The sequence below is a fragment of the Austrofundulus limnaeus genome, unplaced genomic scaffold, assembly GCF_001266775.1.
Source record: "Austrofundulus limnaeus strain Quisiro unplaced genomic scaffold, Austrofundulus_limnaeus-1.0 Scaffold3, whole genome shotgun sequence".
Lineage (NCBI taxonomy): Eukaryota > Metazoa > Chordata > Actinopteri > Cyprinodontiformes > Rivulidae > Austrofundulus > Austrofundulus limnaeus.
In genome coordinates, this window is record NW_013952405.1 from 973,183 (window position 1) to 994,533 (window position 21,351).

Here is a 21,351-nt window from a genome sequence, read left to right on the forward strand (position 1 = left end):
GAAGTCATCAACAAGGATGGTGGAGCTACTCATTACTGAGTCCTTTTTTGACACTTTGATTTCTGTTTTGGGGGGTTTTCGGGTTTTTTTAAGACTATGGTCTTAAACTTTTGATCAGCTGAAAAAAAAACATGTTTGAGTGTAAATGCAGTTTTCAGAAAATTCCCTGCTCAAAAGTTCTTGTCTCTCGCACTGATTTCTTCTTTTAACATTGTGAAGCTCTACTTAGAACCTTCTTAAGATCCAATAGTGCAAAATGCAAATTCTTGCACTTTTTTGACTGGTCTTAAGATTTTGATCAGGAGTGTATACGTATATGCGCACATCTGTATTCTATACATACATTTCTTTGTTTTTCGTATTTCTATTTCTATTAGATCATTGCTTTTATTTATTATTTATTTATTTATTTTATTTTATTTTATTGTTTGTTGTTTTGTACTGTCCGCTGCCACAACAACTTGAATTTCTCACTTGTGGGACTAATGAAGTCTTGTCTTACTTCAGCTCCTCCATGTTGGGGTTGTCCCTCATCGCCTGAATCACTGCCGGGACGGCGGCATCGGTCAGAGAGTTGTTCCTCAGCTCCAGGCGCTTCAGAGTTCTGCTGCCTCTGACAGCAGCACACAAGTCCTCGACACAGGCGTCGGTCAAACGGGTCATCTCCACACTGTCACAGAGCAGTTTAAATTCAAATGACCTGATCGGGGGATTGTCAGGACGGTTTTCGGTAAACTCACTTCAGCTCCTCCAACGAGCAGCTGGGATGTGAGACGGCATCCCAGAGAGGTCTGACGCCTTCATCTCCAACTTTATTGAGGCCTACGAGCAGAAACATCATCTGACACGACCCACTTCTCAGCAATGAGCCCAGCTCCTTGAAGACGGTCTGGGTCAACTCGCATCGTGTCAAGCTGTAGGGATAGGTGACAAAAACAACAAAAAAAAAAAAAAAACAAAGCAGTGCAGGTTTATGATTTTATCTGAATATTTGAGAAAATGTAGAGCTTTAATGAGTTATTTTGTCCTACCTGAGACTTCGTATGGGACAGCCGGGTCGACTCAGGCCTTGGCAAAGCATCAGCGCCCCCTCCTGCCCCAAATCATTCAGTGACAGATCGAGCTCCAACAAAGAGAAGTGCTCCGACATTAAGGCCTCCTTCAAATGGGAGCAGCAGGCACCCGTTAAGCCACAGTCATACAATCTACAATAAATGTGAGAAAAATAAAATTAAAAAGCACAAAAATTGAGAGACAATGACTATCACTGTTTCAGCCCTTACAACTCCAATTCTGACAAAGTTGGAAGATTGTAAATAAAAACAAAATGCAATGACTTGAAGGTTTAAGAATCTAATATTTTATTCACAATGGAATGTTGAAATAATGATGTATTTTCTTTCTTTATTGTACACAGAATTACTTTTGTTTTTTTAAAGAAATGAATAAAGTAAAAAAAAAAAAAAAAGAAACTGTACCAATTAAAATAAATAAAAATAGGAGGTAATTTAAAATTTGTTAGCAGCAACATTTCTCCAAAATATGGGAACTGGGGAACCAAAAGGCTGTTTTTCAGTTAATTGGCAAGAGGTCAGTAGGACGACTGAATATAAAAAGAATTTTTTAGAAAGTCTGATTGTGTCACAAATGAAGCTGGGCGGAGATTCACCAATCTGAAAAAAAAAACAAAAACTGTAAAAGTAGAACGATTTCAAGGTAACGTTCCTCGATGGAAAACTGGGAAGACTACAATTTATTAAATCCAAAGTCAGTGCACAGTTCAAAAGCTTGCCTCTCTGATGGTATGGGGGTGCATTAGTTCCTATGACTCGCAGCTTTTAGACCCGTAAACCATTAAGTAAAGTACATGCTCCCATGCAGATTACATCTTTTTCAGGAAAAGCATTGCATATTTCAGCAAAACATACTGCATCCACTCCAGCAGCATGGCTTTGAAGTGGAGGAGTCCAGGTGTGCTGAACTGTCCTGCCTGCAGTCCAGACCTCTCACCGACTAAAGTCATCCTGGTGCATCATGAAACAAAGAATCCAGCAAAGATCCAGGACTGCTGAACAGCCAGACCTCTAAATCAGACAAATATGAGAGAAAATTCTCCTCCAAAAACTTCACCAGCTGGTCATTTATGGACTGTTGTAAAACAAATAAAAGAAAAAATTATGGCCCTGTCACAAATTACCCTAATTTTTCTAAAAATTAAACACTGTTTTTAGTATTTTTTGTTTTCTGTGTCCCAGTGTGAATAAAACATGGATTTATGAGGTTTGCAAATGACTGCATTTCATTTAGATGTACATTTTTATACAATGCTGCTAGAATCACTTTGCAAGAAAAGGCAATAATTTTGCTTTTATCATCTTGAAACACTAACTCACGTGAGACTTTGAAGTTTACAAAATGGGTGTTTCAGGGCGTTGCACAAAGCTTTCACTCCACTGTCACCAACTGTGTTGTGTGTCAAGTTTATTTTTCTCAGCTGCGAATGCCCCGAACACAAAGCTGCTGCAAAATCCTCCATGGATGCTGCAGTCAAGTCGCACGTTTGCATCCTTTTAAAAGCGCAAAATCAGAAAAAGTTACAAACCTCCAACGGTTTCCACAGCGAACAGCACTACTTCAGTACATACTGGAGCTCCTGCAGTCTGCAGAGAGGACTGTGCATGGCTTTGCACAGTTTTTTGAAGCCCCGATCCCCGATCTGATTAAAGGTGATTTCTAAAGCTTGGAGCTGAGAGATTTCTGAGGTCAGCAGAGAGAGCAGGTCATCGCAGCAGGCCGCCGTCAGTCTGCAGCTGCCAAGACTAAAAATAAAAAGTGAAACGCATTCTTATCTTTAAGAAATCTCAATGTATAGAAGCATTTTAAATGAATGGTATGTGCAAGAACTAAATTTTATCCAGTATCTGTAAAACCGACTGCGTTCTAACCATTTTTGCGTTTTCAAATGTCAGTCGGCTGTGGTGGCCATCGTAGATATTATTAACTCCAAAACTTAATCAGTCGTAGGGGTACAATCAAGGATTAGCTCCTGAAAGTTTGGTTGAAATCTGAACAGTGCTTCATGAGATATTTTGCTAACAGACAGAGTTGATATCAAATAGTTCATGGAAATATTTAAATTGCTCAGAATGTGTGATGGGAATGACTCTTAGCTACTATCAAATCAAATTTTAGGTTGATATTTGCAAAACTGAATGAATTATATATATATATATTACTGTGATTTTTTTAAGGTTAGTTATTTAAGGTTAGTTAGTTGCAGCAGCCATCATGAATCGAGTTGGCTCCAAAGATTAATCAGCTGTAGATGCATATCTAATGAACACTTTGTGGGAGTTTCATTAAAATTCACTCAGTGGTTAATAAGATATTTTGCAACAGTCAGCGTTGACTTTTAATGAAAATATTTCAAAGAGATCCTGTGCAATCTGTTGGTGCTCAGAATGTGTGATGGGAAGGACTCTTAGCTGCTGTCAAACCAAATTTTAGGTCAATGTTTGCAAAACTGACTGAATTATATCTATGTTTGTGTCTTTTTAGATTAGTTAGCTGCAGCAGCCGTCATGTATTGAGTTGGCTCCAGAAATGAGTCAGTTGTAGATGGACACCTAATGAACACTTTGGGAAATATTCATTAAAGGAATCCATGATTAGTTGTAACATTAGATTTTATTTGATAAACATATATTTTAATTGTAAAATAAATACTGTAAAAATATTGTAGGCTGTTTAGTTTTTATCATTTTTAACTAAAAGTTTAAAAATATATTGCACGGACGGGGCCATTTTGTTTGCACGCAAAGCATTCTGGGTAAATAATGACGTGGATAGGTCCTCGGTGCGAGGCTGCTAGAGAGCTATTTCCACCCTGAAGGTTAATCTTGGACAATATCTGATGATTGGCTGTTTTAAATGAAACCAGAGAGCGTTGACAGAGAGGAGAAGGTAGAAATGACTCAGCCTGGAACTGAAAATATGGATGGAGGACAACAGAGCTGCTTCATGGAAGAACTTCAGCTTAGCCTGTTAGCTTTAGTGTTAGCCCCAATGCTATCACCATATATATGTATTAGGTCAGCGCTACACATTCTCCTCTCGTCACTGAGGTCCTCCATCCACATGACAGAGAGGGGAACGCAAAAATGACTCAGCCTGCAACTGAAAATATGGATGGAGGACCTCAGTTTAGCTTGTTTGTGGTGCTAGCGCTGAGTTAATACATATATGGCAATATAGCATTGGCGCTAGCGCGAAGGCTAACAGGCTAAGCTGAGGTTCTTCCATGAAGCAGCTCTGTTGTCCTCCATCCATATTTTCAGTTACAGGCTGAGTCATTTCTACCTTCTCCTCTCTGGTTTCATTTAAAAGAGTCGATCATCAGATATTGTCCAAGATTAACCTTCAGGGTGGATATAGCTCGCTCACACTGAGGACCTATCCACATCATCATTTACCCAGAATGCTTTGTGTGTAAATAAAATGCTCCGTCCATGTTAAAATATATTTTTAAAAATTGACAAAACTAAACAGCCTACAGTATTTTTAGTCTTTATTTTACAGTTAAAATATATGTTTATCAAATAAAGTCTAATGTTACAATTAATCAGGGATTCCTTTAAACTAATTTTAGTGGTTCATGAGATAGGTGATAATAATATAAACAAGTCCCTCCTACTTTAATCTGTGCAGCTTGCTGTCTTTAAGTCCGGCACAGAGACGTTTCAGCTTTTCATCCCCGAGGTGTGAACGAGTGAGATTCAGCTCCCTGGTGACTCCCGAGCTGACAGCTGAAGCCAGACGAGGAACAGCTTCTGTTTGGAAGGAGTTGTCTGACAATCTGAGGACACAAAAATAAAAAATGTACAAACAAAGCAATCATTCGCTCCCAATGTTATTATTCTTACTTACTCGACCACGTGAGACAGACTCAAAGCTGGAGCCAAGACTTCCATCATCTCTTTGATTACCGTTGCACCGCTCACACTCAACCGGTCCCTTTCACCAAGACACACGATGACATAACTCAGAGCCACGCAGTCCTGGAGACCCGGGTTCCTGTGATAAATGCATGCGTGTGCCAGGGGAGGGACGATCTCCTTCACCAGACTGGCGTTTTGCACCTGATGCAGCAGACGGAAACATCTGTAGTGTTTGTTTTTGTCGTAACCCTTCAGCGTTTCCTCTGAGCCGCTTTTCAACCAGCTTCTGAAACCCTTCATCTGGTCCGGATCCAACTCCCCCACCAGGGTCTCCAACGGCCTGTGCTGCTCGGGCTCCGAGAGACCGGACAAAAAGAGATCGAGGAACTTTGCAGCGCCTTTGTGTTTATCCAGCACCTTCTCCACATCTTCGTATTCGGACCCATCTAGAAAGAAAGCTAGGGCCAAGACAAACTCCTGCATCAGCTGGGAACGGAAGGAAACGGTCTCCAGCTCAGCTTCTACTCGCAAGAAAGGAGCAAAAGCGGTAAGAAATTGTTGAAAACCAAAGGAGTTTATTTGCTCTTTGGTACATCTTGAATGTTTGTCGAGAAAGCAGTAAGAGGCCATCCTGCCAAGCGCCAACACCAACTTTCTATTCCAGTCCTGAGTCAGTGAGGTGCTCTGAATCAGGTGGGACAGAATCTCTACAAACAGCTGGGACAGGGTCTCAGGAAGCTTTGCGTTTGAGTCAATCAGGGACCTGTACACAAAACAGACTGTCCAACAAAATCTAGGAGACGTGCAGAAATCATAAAACCCCAGAGTCCTTTCCATGTGCAGAAGAGCTCTGCTGGCTACAGAGGAGTCAGCGAAGAAGCTGTTAAAGAAGGCCTCCCTCTGAGGCTTCAGAAACCCCAACGCCTCCACACGAGCCCCACTGAGAAACTTCAGGTTTCCCGTCGGCCTGGTCGCCACAAGAAAGGCGGCTCCTTTCAGCAGGGACCCGTGGAGCAGGCTGACCAGTAAAAGGGGCGCCGACGCAGCCTGGCTTGCGTCTGAGCAGAGGGCACGACCTGCAGGGTCCAAGCTGTGACTGTACTCATCCAGACCATCGAACACGAAGAGCGCATCATCGGGCCTCTCCACGACCCGGAGCACAGAGTGAACCTGATGGCGACTGTATTGGATTAAAGTTTCCAAAGAGAGTTGACCTTCGAGAGAATCCATTTCCTTGAACTGGAAGTGGAAAACAAATGAGAAGTTGTGCAGGTGCTCCCCTTTAGCCCAGTCCACCAGGAGCTTCTGCAGAGCAGTGGTTTTACCTGATCCCTCTGGACCTACGAGTACAACGAGCCTGGTCCCATCAGACAGAGCGCCACGGATGGCGTGATCCACAGAAGACATACTCTCATGGTCCTGAGCTTCAGCGGTGAGAGCTGGAATATACTTTTTACTGCTGATCACACTGACAGGTGAGTCCCCTCCAAGACATGTAGATCTGACCTTTGACCTCAGGATGTGAGTCAGCACAGCAGCTTTGTCCATTCTGTTAATACAGCATACAGAAAAAAACTATACATGTTTAAAATAATTCAGCCATTTTCAATTGAAACCAGAAACAAAACAAAGTGTTGTTACTTGAACAGAGTTTCGAAAAAAGATGAAAGAAATGCAATACAAAACCTGTTTCTTGGGCAGACACAAAAAGACAAGAAAAAGAGAGAATAAATTAGTCTCAAAGGTCTTCACAAAAGTGTCACTTTAGGACTAGACACATCCGGAAATATGTTGCGTTTAAGGCTGGTGAAAAAGCTGGGACATCCGGCTTTTTCTGGCTGTAGCTGGTTGTTTGTAAAGACGCATTTCTGACTTGACACATAGTTATCCATTTGGGTCGTATTAAAACTTTTAGATTTTTGTTTTATAAATCAGAAAGGCTAAAATCCCATGTTGTTGTTTTTTTACGCCATTTTACTGACTGAGCAGCGGAGGAAATTAGTTTTATTTTTTTCATTGAACATCGCGTTTTACGTCATATTCCTGCGCGACGAACGTCAAACTCCAGTGAAGCAGATGTGAAAATATGATGAGTTTGGTAGAAACTTTACCCATTTTACATATTTAAAGGTTTTAGTTGATGACAGCTGTTTAAAAAGCACAAACTACGAGTTTTATTTGTGTTTTTTAAATTTGCTTTGTCTTATGAATTGAAAAGACCAAAGCTTGATGAGTTTGTAAAGGTAAAAACAATTCTCAGTCTGGATTTATTTTTTCATGACAGTAGGCCTAAGTCAGAAAAATGTTGGCTAAAATGTGAGTTTGTTTTTGTTAATAAGCAGCCTGTTGATATTATTGCAGCTCACATGCAATTTACTCTTGAAATGTAAGACATGTTTCCTCAAGTCAAAAACAAACAAGTCAGAATATTTGCAAAATTAGTGTTGTTGCTGCTGTTTTTTTTTTTTTTACAAGGATTACCTGGTGAAGGTAATGATAATGTGCAAATGTACAGTATATTTCTTTCCAATGAAAAATAAAGAGTCATTAAAAAGATTTTTATTTTCAGCACACAAAACTTCCCTCCAAAGGAGAATTAAGCAAATACAACACGAGTCATCAGTATTAGCTTACAGCAGATAACACAAAGGTTTGAACATAAAGAAGAAGGATGTGAGGTCTGTGGGGATTCAGCAGGTCCTCATTTGTAGGAGGATCTGTCTGTGGTCTCCACTGTCTTGATGACAACTGGGTTTGACTTTTGCCTCCGAAGGGTTTTCGCTTGCGGCTGCGGAGAAGGTTGTTCTTGAACAGCTTCAAAAAGCACAACACAGTAAATTAAACACACGGCAAAGACTTGATGTCACTTTTTAAGCACTGTTGATAATTTAGCTGACATTACTTTTGTTTTGGTAGAACGAGAAGGCACAACTCAAAGCCAACATTAACTTATTTAAAGTTGTTTAAAAGATTAATCTTGTATTATACTCACGTTTGGGAGGCGTGGGCACAGATTGCACCAACTGGATGTTGTAAACAGAGCCATATACAAGTCTGTCAATGAGAAAGCAGATAAATATTCTGAAGCCAAACACTTAAATGGAAACTTAGTGATGTTGCAGGTGAAAAAAATAAGATTATGAAGCCTAAAGGTTTTATAAATGTTATAAAGCCTGCTGATGACAAAAATGCTGGTTTACTTGTGCATTGCACACACAAACAGGGGCGTCACCAAGGGAGGACAAGAGGGGCCAGTGGAGCCCCTGTTACATTAACAAAAACAACATAATAATAATTAACATTAGAATTAAACTCCTAAAATGCTGTTGTGGTTTTTGGTTTTGATGTGCCACACCAAGATTATCAGTGGTCCCTGTCTGGTTACTCCTTTGAAAAACTGTAGTCAAATGTAAATCTCAACTTGGCTCATTAAAAACTCCACTATTTATTTATTTATTTATTTGTTTGTTTGTTTGTTTGTTTGTTTGTTTGTAGTAGTTTTCAACTGGCATTTGAGTCCTTCTGCATGGGTGGTTGATGAAACCCGCCATTAGGGGGCAGTATTGTGCACATTTTTAAAGCCATGATCATCATCAAAATATTCAAGTTTTCTGTGTTTTTAAAATGTTTTGTAAACACGTACAATTACTAAACTCGCATCAGTCAATACCAAATGTCTACCACACAATCTTGTTGAAATAGTCGGTCATGCTTTGTTGCCAACAATTATGAGTCATTTGTTTACATTCAAACATTGAGGAGTAAACTTCAGACAGTCTCAGAACGTGACAGATTGTTTTGATAAAATAGTTTAGTTTTAAACAAAGAAAAAAACTGCTGTTTTCTAACACAGTATTTAAAACCCGTAATGAGTTTGAGTTACATCAACCCCCAAATAGAAATTGTGTTAGAAGTACAAAAATTTAACCTAAAAACACAGAAAAGTTGCATATTTTGACAGCTGTTATGGCTTGAATGCAACATTCTGCTGCGAGGAAACACCAGCTATCACAGGGTACACTCTGCTGAAATATATATATTTTTTCTATTTTTACACCGGTGGGTTTAACTCACTTTTTTTCCTCTTCTTCCAACATTTTCTTGTAGGTGGTTATCTCGATGTCGAGAGCCATCTTGACACTCAGGAGCTCCTGGTACTCTTTGATTTGTTTGACCATGCACTGTTTGGCATTCTTCAGAGCGTCCTGCAGGTTCTTGATGCGGGCTGCAGCATCCAGCACCGCCTGGTCTCCTCGGGTTTCCATAACAGGGATGCTTCTATTCAGCTTTTCATTCTGCACACGAGAGATAATCCAACAAGTTCACAACAGGAAGACGAAACTGGCCGAGTGCCATTACTCACATACTACTGCTGCATTTGGAAGAGGTAAAATGCAGTCAAGCAGCATGCATTAAACCCAGTTTCCACTTCATTTTAAAACGATGGTGCTTTTTTTTTTCCTCTGCTCACCTCGGCTGTCACGTTCTCAATTTCACGTTGAACGCGGCTGATCAGTCGTTTGAGTTCAGCTACTTCCTCATTGTTAGCTCGCAGCTCATAGCCATACTGGTTCGCCTTAGTTGTCATCTGGTCAAACTGGTGGCAGGGGGGTGATAGTGAAAAAAAAAACTTGTAATTATTGCCAAGTTTGTCAGGGACATTTCTGGTGGAAAACATTTGTAAAGAAGATTTTACGTGACACAAGAAACAGCAACATACTGTTGTACTATTATAGTATGTAATAAGATGTGCAGAACTCCAAAAATGCAATGCAATGACTGAAATGCAGCTATATTCATATGACAACAACTCATTTGTTTTTGACCCAGGATCATCCAACTCTCACCTTTGCCTTGTACCAGAACTCAGTTTCCTCTCGACTACGAGAAGCAATGCTCTCATAGTGAGCCTTGACCTCAGCCACGATCTGATCCATGTTCAGGTTACGAGAGTTGTCCATCTCCACCACCACCGACGTGTCTTTTACGCTATTCTTCAGCTCCTTCAGCTCCTTTTTTTATCAGACGACACGTGCAGTCAGCTCAAGAGGACAAAATCCAGAACACTGTTTTATCATAAATTCACAAAAGTGGAACAGTGTACCTCTTCATATACCATCTTGAGGAAGCCAAGCTCATCTTTCAGTGAGAAAAGCAGGCTTTCTAGGTTCACCTTAGAGAGAATTCCTTCATCCACATCCTGGCGGAGGAGAGGAAAATTAAGCAGTCTTTCATTGTTGCATTTGTTTAGTTCCAAAGAACTGCTTGTGAAGTTGAAAATGAAACAAGAATGTAAAGAGTTTTCTTTTATGGGGGTGTGGTGCTCACCTTTTTATGCTTGACAAACTCATTCTCTGCATTCTCCCTTTTGTTGATCTCCTGTTTGTATCTGAAATGCACCAGAATACGACATTATGCACGCAAATCTTCATTGCATTATCGTGTTTTTATAAAATAAACTCAAAAAACGAAAAAAAGTCTCACTTTGTTTTGAACTCATCCAGTGTTCTGTGTACAGCTTGATTCTCTGTGTCCAATTTTAATTTGTCATTATCAAGGGCGTCCAGTTGTTTTTGCAGGGCGGCAATGTAGGCTTTGTAGAAGGGCTCGACTTCAGAGCAGTTAACGGTGCCCTGCTGCAGCAGACTCCACTTGGTTTCCAGCAGCTTGTTCTGCTGCTCCAGCAAACGAACCTGAAACAGAAGCAGCAAGAACTCAGCCTAACCCCTGAACTTCAAGCAACTTTATTTGACGCATTAAACATATTTTTAGGCATGAATTGCCGGGATGCCTCATCTCACATTCTCAATGTACGAGGCGAAGCGGTTGTTGAGACCCTTGATCTGGTCTTTCTCCTCGGTGCGAAGAGCTTGTATGGCCGGGTCGATTTCTGTCTTCACAGGGTCCAGCAGGCTCTTGTTGAAGGTCACAGGGGTCACGAGATCGTTGGTTCTGTTCTTAGGGTTGGAGTTGGATCCCGTAGGTATGCTGACAGAGCCTCCTGCAGAGTAAAGCCTGGAGTGGCCGGTGCCCTTCTTCCTCAGACTCATGATGCTGTCGTTCAGACCGTCCAGCTCTGAAGTGCAATTTTTTACCTGTTTTGACAGCTTTATATGGCAGACGTAGGTGTGGTGTGAATGTGGATTAACCCGTCTGACAGATGCATGCCACTTTTTTCCCACCTACCCCAGCTGAAAATATGTGTCCTTTCTCCTGTTTCACTGGAACATAATCTCGCTCTACAGCTCTGGCCGTGCAGCTTGTTGTACATGACGAGTGTTTGGATACTTGAGGCAAACGGAGAATTCAAAGATAGGTCGTTAGTGGGATTCAAGTATGGGGACGAATAGTGATAAATTGTCCTAAACATAATCTAACATCAGTTATCAAGTCACCTTTAATGTTTTTTTAGATTAGTATCACTACTTAAAATATACAAACAAATGTCTGTGTCACGGGTGGTCTTGTGTGCACCATATCTCCTGAATGAAATTATATGTACTTATAAATAGGCATAGTAACTCCATTACAGTAATACGCAGTCTGATTAGATTTGGGCATCAAAGGGTCAAAGGTCAAGGTCATTCATGGTGATTGGTAATATAAAACTGTCAGTTTCTTCAAAGGCAGACCTGTCTAGGGCAGGCGGAGGCATACCAATCAGTGCTTTGGCGTCAGGTTTCGCTCTCATTGTCTTCCTTTTGACTTTCTTTTGACTTATCAATTTCATCAAATGATTGTCATCTTCCGCCCACACCTTTGGGTTGTCACACTGTTTTGTGGTTCAAGCCAAAGAGAAGCAGTGAGCCGCTACAAGTATTTCAGCACCACTCTGAAAAAACAAAAATGACAGCTAAAAAGGGTTACNGAGAGGAACGTTGGTTTGAGAGAGGAGTAAAAGAAGCCATTTTTGTGAAGAAAGACCGTCCATCATTAAACAGAGGTGGATGCCTCCGTTTTCAGTTGGCCCCCTCCTACAGTGCTACTATTGCCAGTATCATTCCACCCCCTGTTAACAACAGGTGTTAATTAGGTGTCAACGATAGCCATGTGATGTATCAGTCACATGGAGGCAGGGCTCAAAAGCCTGAATTTTGCCTGAAACTGTCAGACTGAAGAAGTCTCTTGGAGGAGAGATGAAATGGAGAGATTTGCGTTAATTTTTAGATGTTTTGATTCTACATTGTAAAATGAATTATATTCCTAAGTTAAAATATATACAGTATATACATGAATTGTGGTCTGCACATTTTGCATTAATTGTTTTCATGTGAATGAGGACATACTGTACTTAAGTAGCCTATGTGTGGGGTTCATTTCATTTTCATTTGATTCAAACAATTAAAAAACAAAGTTAGAGAAAACTTTATGATAACAAAAAGTGAAATTGCTGTGGCATGTTTTTGATTTTCCAGTAAAATGCTTCTAAGCATATAACACATAAATGCAACATCGTCTGGAGCATTCACGTCACCTGCGTAAGGTTGGATATTTAGTTTTTATCTCTAATACCAGGAATTTTATGCAACTAAATCTCCTACAAAAGTGTTAAATTAAATTTAAATCGCTATGCTGTCAAACAATGGATATTTAAGTTATTTTTAGGAGAACTGTGCAGCCAAACATCAGCAAGAGAGGAGCGTTGCTTCAGCTCTCCGTCTTTCTGTGCGTCAAGTGAAGTAAACACACTCCAGTCACGTGACCGGGCTCTTCCGACCAAAACACTGCGGAGTCGAAAGTTGTCAACAAATTGTTCCAGACAGTGTGGGAGCCTGGCAACTTTCTCAGCGTGCACCGTGCAGTATCTGACTCTACACAGAAACATCGCTCTCCTGTCCGGTAGACAGGCCGTCTCAATGCATCACAGAGGACCGACCACACCGAGGCCATCATGGATGCGTACGATTTATTTAGCAGCTGCAGAAAGGGCGACATTTGTAGGGTCAGGTAAGAGAACAGAACCACTAGGTTTGCTGACGTGCTTTTTTTTTATGAGCTAAACGTCTCATAACCTTCACATTTAATTATTATTGTTATCTCAGAAAATATTAGTCTTAACTTATGGGCTGTTTGGACTGTAAGCTAACTTGCTTTGCAGGAGCGGAAAGCTAAGTTGCTAACAAACATTAGCTTTGATGTACCAGCTGTTTTAGGGTTACCAAACGTTTGTAGGTCAGCTGCTCACTTTACACGTGACTGTCAGTGTCAGATAAGCCCTGTGGGATATTTATACTGTCCATAAAAATAAACAGTTTTAATCAATGCTGTGTAGAGCTATGGTGTCATTGTTGTTGATAAAAGCAGAAGCCACTAAAACCAGAGGGTGGTATTAATTAGCATAAAACTGTGTCATTTCTGTTTTGCAAAAATGCACAATGTATATCGCACGTTATGTAAGTATATTATTAGTGAAAGCTGCACAAGTAGTAAATTGTGCTCATACTTGCACTTGACGTCACTAATACTTTGTTTTACTTTGTTGATCACAGCCTGAAAACTGTCTTTGTTACAGCAAGAGGCAAAAAGTACAACTTCAGATTAAAAAGGATGCAATGAAACTGTGCAAAAATGCTTAAAATGGTCATGAATTAAGTTTGTACAAACAACCACTAAAACAGGAATGAAACTGTGCAAAATATGACTTAACGTGTGCAAAATTTGAAAGTGCAAAAGCCGCAGACAACGTCTATTGCAATCAAAGGCAACACATTTTGTTTGGAGCGTAATGTAACACAAATTGTTTCTCCACCGCTTCAAACTGGTCCAGTCTGCAGCCGTTAATGGAGACAGCTTTCATTTATCAGTTCGTTTAGCCTGTGGGTGTTTTTGGCTCTAATGCTGCTCCTCTAACAGACCATAGCATAACACAGAGCACCTTCTACATTACAACAGACTGATAGAAGAGCGCTGTCATCTTGTTGCACATACTGAAGGACCTGAGCTAGTCGAGTCTGTTCAGTGTGGGGCCTCCAGTCCAATCTGTTTTTGTTAGTTACACACAGGTGTATCACTGTAACCTCTTTTTTTATTTTCTGCAAAGATACCTTGTTGAGCAAAGAGATGTGGACCTCAATGTAAGAGATAAATGGGACAGCACCCCTCTGTAAGTACGATGCTGACAGTCTTAACCCTTTCACATTATTAATGTAAACACTTGACTTCTAGCATTTTCTTCTTCAGGTATTATGCCTGTCTGTGTGGTCACGAGGAGCTGGTCCAGTACCTGTTGGCTAGTGGTACGAATAGTGTTTTATTGGTTTAACTGACAGTACACATGTTGCAGATATTTGTATATTTATTTTTCTTTTCACATCACACCCAGGTGCCAAGTGTGAGGCCAACACGTTTGACGGTGAAAGATGTGTGTACGGCTCCCTCAACGACTCCATTCGACGCTTGCTGAAAGATTATAAGTGTGTCAGTGTCATTGCCATGCAGAGGAATGACTTTGACTACTTCCTGCACATGTAAGGCTCAAATTATTTACTTTCTTGATTGGGGGTGGATAATTTTTTTTTTTGTAGCCGTTGAACAGCATTTCTGCATTTTACTTTCAGGTTGTTAGAGCAAGGTCAGCACAGTGATGTCAAGTTCCTGGTTCATGGACAGACATTTCCGGCCCACCGATGTGTTCTCAGCGCACGCTCTGAGTATTTCACTGAAATGTTTGAGACGAAATGGAAAGGAAAGAGCCTCATCACTCTTAAACACCCCTTGGTATATTTATATATATATATATAAACCTTTTTTCACATTTTCACATCAGCAATTAACAAATATGCTCACTCCCGCACCAACCTCTAATAAACAAGTATAAGAAATAAAACATACTTCTGCAGCATGAAGACAGTTTTTCTTGACCTGAGGTCATTTTTTATTATTTACAATCTTCAGAGATCTCCACAACCAAGCTCCATCTTATATTAAAGATCCTATTGTTCTATATTTTCCTAACAAAGCACTCTGACTGCAGGTTCACTTGTGGTTCTTAGAGTTTCTAAAAGGACAACCCCAATTAGAACAGGAAACAATGATTTGCAAATTCTTTCCAACCTATATCCAGTTGAAGACACTACAAAGACAAGATATTTAATGGTCAGACGGATAAACTTCTCTCTTTTTTCTTTTTTTTTTTTTGCAAATATTCACTCATTTTGAGTTTGATGCCAGTAACATGTTTCAGAAAAACTGGGAGATTTTTTCCTCTGTGTTACCTCCCCTTTCCTTTTAACAACACTCACTCAATAAGTGGGAACTGAGCACACTAACTGTTGAAGCTTTGCAGGATGAATTATTTCCCATTCTTGCTTGATGTATGTTATGGTAATATTTATTTAACAAAGACAGAAATACGTGGTCCAAGAATGAAGGTACCCTGTGAGATGATCAGCTGAGTTTTATTGCAACAACAGGAAACACAGAGAACAACCTGGCCTGTCTCTGTGCCTCTGCTTCTCTCTGTCACTGTCTCTCCACCCTGCTGTTGAACCCTGTCTCGAGAGGCCTCATGTATATATTAACAAACACCATTATGTCATCTTAGCAAGATTTGATACAAGGTCAATGGGAAACACAAAGATAAACACAAGTGAATGACTGTTGTTAGCAAATCTTGTTCTGACTTTAATCATTCTGTCTGCAGAAGAACAGCATGTCATGAAAACCTAGGTCATTAAAGGATGTCATGAATTACTTGCTTAAACATAAAAGTATTAGTTCTATTACAATGTATAACTACAGTTGCTCAACAGTCCATTTTGTGCTTCATAATGTGCCACACATTTTGATTGTCTGACTGTTTCTGTACTGATATTACTCTAGAACATGCTGCAGGATGATAAAATCAGCAGTACCATCATGAGGCCCTCTGACTCCTGCACCTGGGTGTTGACATGCCGTTCTTTTCTTTTAAAAAAATTTGAGCTCACTTATCTTTGATAAATATCCCTTCCTTTCATCCACTTAAGTATGATGATTCTATCACAAAACTCAGAATTTAACAACATTTGAGCTGAGCTGAGGGTTTGCTGCAGCTGTCAGAGATCTTTTTATTGTAGAGTAAATTTAACACAGTCAGACTTGTTTTCATGTTACATGTGCAGATAAGTGGAACTGCAGTTGTGTTTCTGAAGCTCTTAGGCTATTAAAGTGAGGCATTTTACACTTTAACACTTTTTTATCTTAAAAAATACACCTCATCTGACACTACATTAAAAAAAAACAAGATTATTTTGATAAGAACATGCAAAGACCATAAATAATTATTTTAAAATATGCAGATTATTGCACAGAATGATTAGGAATTTTTTTTAATTATGCATATGAGTAATTTAATCTGATGTTTTATGTTTTTTATTTGTTTTTTTTTTATTTTATTTTTTTGTAGGCTTTGTAATAATAACTGTGTTGTTGCTTCTTGGGGAATATTGCCAGACAGTTTCGGGCTTCCTGCTGTGCTGAATGATTCAGACCTGAACACTCCAGAAAATCAAACTGCCAAATCTTCTGTTTTTATAGAGATGCTCTCACTTCCTGATAAATTATTATTATTATTCAGTATGTTTGATCAGCTGCTGCTGTTTGATGCTTTTTTGCCATGCTTTATTTTTACACACATTCTGTTTTTTGCTTTGATTTTTGTATTAAACAAAATCTAATCTAATATTTCATGATGCTGCTGCTACAATTTGAATGTTCATATAATTTTCTTTGCTGCTTTTATGTTAAGCCTTAACAGTAAAGGAGAGTTCACTTTTTAAATTTTACCCATACAGTATAAAGCAAAGCCTTAACCTGCCTAATCACACCCAGATGTAAACAAAAGAACTGGTCTAACTACCTGATGCCAAAATGCTCTTTTTTTGCACACCTCCCTTTAAAACAATCACAGACACTTTCTTACCCAACCAGCACAGATTGAACCTAAAAGTTTGTTTGCCACCGAAGCGAAGCTGCAAAAAACATCTAACCAAGGTAAATACAGCCAAGAAACCCATTTATTTTGAAATGAACATGGTGGCTGCATTCAACTCACAGAGGTTTGGATCGACAAAGGTCTCGGATCCACTTGTCCTCTCAGCACTCATTAAGGTAAAACGTTTCTTCCTCTGATTCACTGAACCGATAACAGCACCTCTGTCAGATTTAAATAGGAGGGTTTGTTGCAGGAATTTAATGCTCCTTTTTCTGACAAGTTTTTGGGAAGCAGCCAACTGTCCCTTCAAATCTGAAAATGAAAACATTTTTTATCGTTTCGCAGTAATTAAAGCTGGTTTAAGTGCATTAGAAAGAAAAATAAAAGTACGCCTGCCATGTGTTAGTGAAAATTTCAACGCCTTTCTGTTTCTCTTCAGTTTCACACAAATCCTGAAGTCTTTTGTTTGGTTTTACAGAATGTGTCTATGTGTATATGACATTATAGTTATTCTGGAGGTGGTGGACGTGAGCGGAGCTTCCATCCAACTGCTCATGACAGAACTGAACAAGTGAGTTTATGTTGTTTTTTTTTTGTTTTGTTTTTTACAGTAAAATTCACTTGTCGCTAAAATTAATTGTGAGAATGTTTCAGGGTTAACAGGTTCCATCACTACGCCCTGCAGCTCAGCTCCCGTCTGGAGCAGCAGTCAGGAACAGATAAAAGGAGCAGTTCATGTTTCTTTACAGGTGAACTACAGGGGGTTAGACAATGAAACTGAAACACCTGTCATTTTAGTGTGGGAGGTTTCATGGCTAAATTGGACCAGCCTGGTGGCCAGTCCTCATTAATTGCACATTGCACCAGTAAGAGCAGAGTGTGAAGGTTCAATTAGCAGGGTAAGAGCTCAGTTTTACTCAAAATATTGCAATGCAACATTATGGGTGACATACCAGAGTTCAAAAGAGGACAAATTGTTGGTGCATGTCTTGCTGGTGCATCTGTGACCAAGACAGCAAGTCTTTATGTATCAAGAGCCACAGTATCCAGGGTAATGTCAGCATACCACCAAAAAGGACCAACCACATCCAACAGGATTAACTGTGGACGCAAGAGGAAGCTGTCTGAAAGGGATGTTATGGTCTAAAACCAGGTGTTTCAGTTTCACTGTCTAACCCCTGTACATACATCAGGCTGTAATATACAGGAGTCTAAACAACAAGCAGCTGCTCAGAAATACTCTTATTTTTCCCTGTGCAAATATATTAGGGATGGTGTAATGAATCTGATTGACTCCTACCAATGTGAAGGCAGTCAGGTGAACGACATGGATGCATTTGCAAGAGAACCATCCATTCTCTACTTTAAACCTCGCCACACAGGCCAGTCCCCTGTTCTTGTTTTAATCACAGCACCGTGAACCGGTTTTTGTTGCATAATGTCTGCAGACTATGAGTCACGCCTATACAATTGGAGTTTAATTTACAATTAGTTGGACGTATCAGTTAGGAGTCCACGGCAGGTTTGTCAACCTCATTGTTCATCTCGTGTGTTTGTGCGTGTTCACCCACACGTGTTCACGCAGTGATCACAGATGATTGTAGGTTAGGAGCTGAGCTGTGCTTATTGCAGTGCTGAGGGATCTGGTGCTGATCCCGGTCCATATCACGCCGCACCACTCTGAGGGGGATCTGGATGAGCTGTACGACGTCCTGCTGATGGTTCGAGACAAGTGGAGAACTGATGTAAGAATGATAATCATCAGGTCACAGACGTTACCACATGTGCAGAAGTCATGACTTGTTCATTATAAGAGAATAACACTGTGAAATGAAACATTTCTGAAGATTGTGAGTCAGTTTAAAAAATGTTTACGCAGCAGAGGACTTTGTGTGAGTGTGTGAGGACTTTGTGTGAGTGAAAAGACCATGTACTTCTAGTTTTGTAGAACCAAAAGATATTTGCAGTCTGGAAATTTGGATGTGCATCATCTGCAATGAAAGAAAACTGTTCTACAGCAGCGACAGACTCTTTGGGTCAAAGGAAATAAAAAATACTTCAGTTTTCATGTAGAATCTTGTTGATGAACTTAAAGCAGTTGTGGGCATTAGAAGGGTTTTTTTAGTTAAAAAATAAGAGTGAGTGACATCAGCAACTGTCCGTTAAAAATTCTGTGGTGAAATTGATAAAATCCCTGAAAATTAAATAGCTCTACAATCAAAACTGTAAAAAATTTCAAGATGATAGTTCATCCATGTACAGTCCAACTTTCTGTGGCATGGTCTAAACTCTGATTGATACTTTCTCTGTGATTTCTAGAGCTCCAAAGAGGGCTAGATTGTTCTCATGTGTTTTGCCAAAGCCCCATTGAGCACTATTCTTTTTCTCACAGTGTTTGGGCTACATAAACCAAACCACAGCTGGGCCAGTTGTTGCATTATTTTATAAAAACAGCGCTATCATTGCCAGACCTGTACGACGTGCGGTTGGCAAACCACTTGCCATGCCACCAGACCGCAAGCAGTGACACTAGGTTTGGCCCACACCTGTCCACGTTGTGTGGTGTACCCCTATCAAAAGTCACAGCGCAATATTCCTGATCAAGCTACGTGTTTTGGTGGAGGATTTGCATATTTTATTTCCAAGAAATGAGATACAAGACATTGTTTCAGAGAATAGTAACAAGGTGGCATCCTTAAAAATTAAATTTCAGTGATATTTCTGTATTTTTGTGTTCAAGTAAAGGATAATAGGGGGAATTGGTAACTGTGAGTCTGCTGTTTTTGATTTTCTCTAGAACATAATGATCCTGGGAGACTTCAGAGCGGATAATCCGTACGTCACTTCTAAGGGAAATAGAAAAGATTTGAATTCGCACTGACAAGAATTTCCACTGGCTGATTGTTGTCGATGTGGACACCACTCACAACAACCAATCACACTTATGACAGGCAAAAATCTCTGACAGGACTGTTTCTCACATCTTTGTCACATGAATTTACGAGTTTAAGTAATGATTTTTTTCCTCCACCCTCGTCGCAGGATTGTTGTATATGGGAAAAACTTACTGGCTGCAATTGTGCCAAACACGGCCAAACCGTTCAACTTCCAAAAGGAGTTTGCCGTGACAGAACAAATGGTGAGCCATCCCTCTAATTAGATAGGAAAACGTATTTTCTTTGATAAGAATATTCACCTTTTTGTGTTCACACCCCTCCCCACAGGCTCTTAGAGTGAGTGATCACTATCCTGTTGAGGTGGAACTGAGCAGCGCTCCTCCCTTCTGGGTGGCGAGGAAGAACCAAGAATTAGAAAACACACCAGTCAACAATGGTAAAACTCAAAACTGTCATTTACTCTGTCTAGTAGCTGCTAGACATGCATGAAGATTATTTTCTGTGTAATGTTTGCATCACTGTGCTTCAGGCTAATGCCATGGTCCAAATATGTGTGGTATCAGGGAGTGTCTGCTATAAATATTTTACTTCTATTAAGGCTTCAGACTTAAAGATATAATGATTGTTCAAAAGTAAGTGTTAAACACAGGCTGTCTTCTGCACTGACGGGTTTAAATGGAATTTTTGTGGCAATTTTTTAGCTAATTAGTTGTTATTTTTGTTCAAATTATAATTTAATGTTAGACATGAACATTTGGGTCATGGAGCAGTGTCTTGGAATCAGTTGTTTTCACTCTGAAGCATGGTGGTGGCAACATCATGCCATGGAGATGTTTTCAGCACAAGCTGAGACTTTTTTTGTTATAATTATTCAGAGTTGCAGAATGAAGGGTGATTCTAAATATTAGCAAAATCTGCCAAAGTAGCAAAGAAAAGTCACATAGGTGGTGTTTAAATGTTGCATTTAAAGCTTCTTGATGCTCAGATGAAAGGTTTGTGCTGTAAGATGGGGAACACAAAGAGACAGATGTTATCTAGAGAGATCTGGATTGTTTATTGAGTGGCAGATTCACTGATAAAAGGAAGTATGGTATTCATAACAAGGTTCTGGACAACACCCTGCATGTTTTCTACTGGTGCAGGTTTCCTCCAGCTGATGAGTGAGTGCCTTCAGTTGCTTTGTTGCTGCTCTGAGTCATTCACCTTGTTACATACCTATCAAATTGTTGAAACAGTACAGATATTTAGCACATAGAGTTGGTTTCTGAATTCCTGAGTAACTGCCAGCTTTGCTGGTTGCGCAGACACGATATGTTGTATTTATAGTAGGCGTACACATGTAGCCTCCAGCTCTTTGTTGACAGACACAATGGGGCTGGGAGTGACATATTCGCAGAAAAACCTCAATGGGATTTCCAGCAAACAAAACACAAGAAATGAATCGGACATTTGATAATCCAAAAGAAAACATGTAGTATCCTCGCATTGAAACACAAATTCTGCTTTTACAGTCTGGGCCCCTGGTCTCAAAATAAAATAAAATAAAATAAAATAAAATAAAATAAAATAAAATAAAATAAAATAAAACAAAACAAAACAAAAC

The 21,351-nt window shown here is 39.8% G+C and overlaps 3 protein-coding genes and 1 pseudogene across 7 annotated transcripts in view; 2 read left to right on the plus strand and 2 right to left on the minus strand.

Moving 5' to 3' along the window:
• Positions 1–6,713, minus strand: part of si:ch73-233m11.2 (NACHT, LRR and PYD domains-containing protein 12) — a 9,313-nt gene extending 2,600 nt beyond the window's left edge. The window contains exons 1-8 of one of the 5 annotated variants that reach the window (XM_014016490.1): positions 6,624–6,713; positions 4,927–6,486; positions 4,694–4,855; positions 2,646–2,819; positions 2,394–2,567; positions 1,032–1,205; positions 741–914; positions 503–670 (exon numbers count right to left, since the gene is read on the minus strand). In XM_014016490.1, the coding sequence (XP_013871944.1) occupies positions 503–670; positions 741–914; positions 1,032–1,205; positions 2,394–2,567; positions 2,646–2,819; positions 4,694–4,855; positions 4,927–6,485 (2,585 nt within the window). In that variant the 5' untranslated portion in view covers position 6,486; positions 6,624–6,713. Of the gene's footprint in view, positions 1–474; positions 671–740; positions 915–1,031; positions 1,206–2,393; positions 2,568–2,645; positions 2,820–4,693; positions 4,856–4,926 lie in introns of all 5 variants that reach the window. The other 4 variants (XM_014016512.1, XM_014016497.1, XM_014016479.1 and 1 more) reach the window with 4 other exon arrangements.
• Positions 6,714–7,480: 767 nt separating this feature from the next.
• Positions 7,481–11,024, minus strand: LOC106523204 (keratin, type II cytoskeletal 8). Its single transcript, XM_014016574.1, has 9 exons — positions 10,739–11,024; positions 10,422–10,630; positions 10,266–10,326; positions 10,042–10,137; positions 9,785–9,949; positions 9,409–9,534; positions 9,012–9,232; positions 7,930–7,991; positions 7,481–7,751 (listed from the first exon to the last, which is right to left on the minus strand). Exons 1-9 carry the CDS (start codon positions 10,985–10,987, stop codon positions 7,639–7,641), a joined length of 1,302 nt encoding a protein of 433 aa, XP_013872028.1. The 5' UTR covers positions 10,988–11,024; the 3' UTR covers positions 7,481–7,638.
• A 1,597-nt stretch (positions 11,025–12,621) lies between these two features.
• Positions 12,622–21,351, plus strand: part of abtb1 (ankyrin repeat and BTB (POZ) domain containing 1) — a gene marked incomplete in the record, with an annotated part of 12,835 nt that continues 4,105 nt past the window's right edge. Inside the window, 5 exon segments of the mRNA XM_014016524.1 lie at positions 12,622–12,884; positions 13,978–14,040; positions 14,118–14,173; positions 14,260–14,404; positions 14,495–14,654. Of these exon segments, the coding sequence (XP_013871978.1) occupies positions 12,829–12,884; positions 13,978–14,040; positions 14,118–14,173; positions 14,260–14,404; positions 14,495–14,654 (480 nt within the window).
• Positions 17,174–20,255, plus strand: LOC106523214 (deoxyribonuclease-1-like 1; annotated as a pseudogene).

What these genes read in the sequence shown, in the direction of transcription:
- LOC106523204 (XM_014016574.1), bottom strand. Translation starts at nt 10,987, where the DNA reads ATGAGTCTGAGGAAGAAGGGCACCGGCCACTCCAGGCTTTACTCTGCA. An exon ending in CTGGATGAGTTCAAAACAAA is followed by an intron (nt 10,327 to 10,421) that starts GTGAGACTTTTT and finishes GGTGCATTTCAG; the next exon opens with ATACAAACAGGAGATCAACA. An exon ending in AGTTTGTCAAGCATAAAAAG is followed by an intron (nt 10,138 to 10,265) that starts GTGAGCACCACA and finishes CTCCTCCGCCAG; the next exon opens with GATGTGGATGAAGGAATTCT.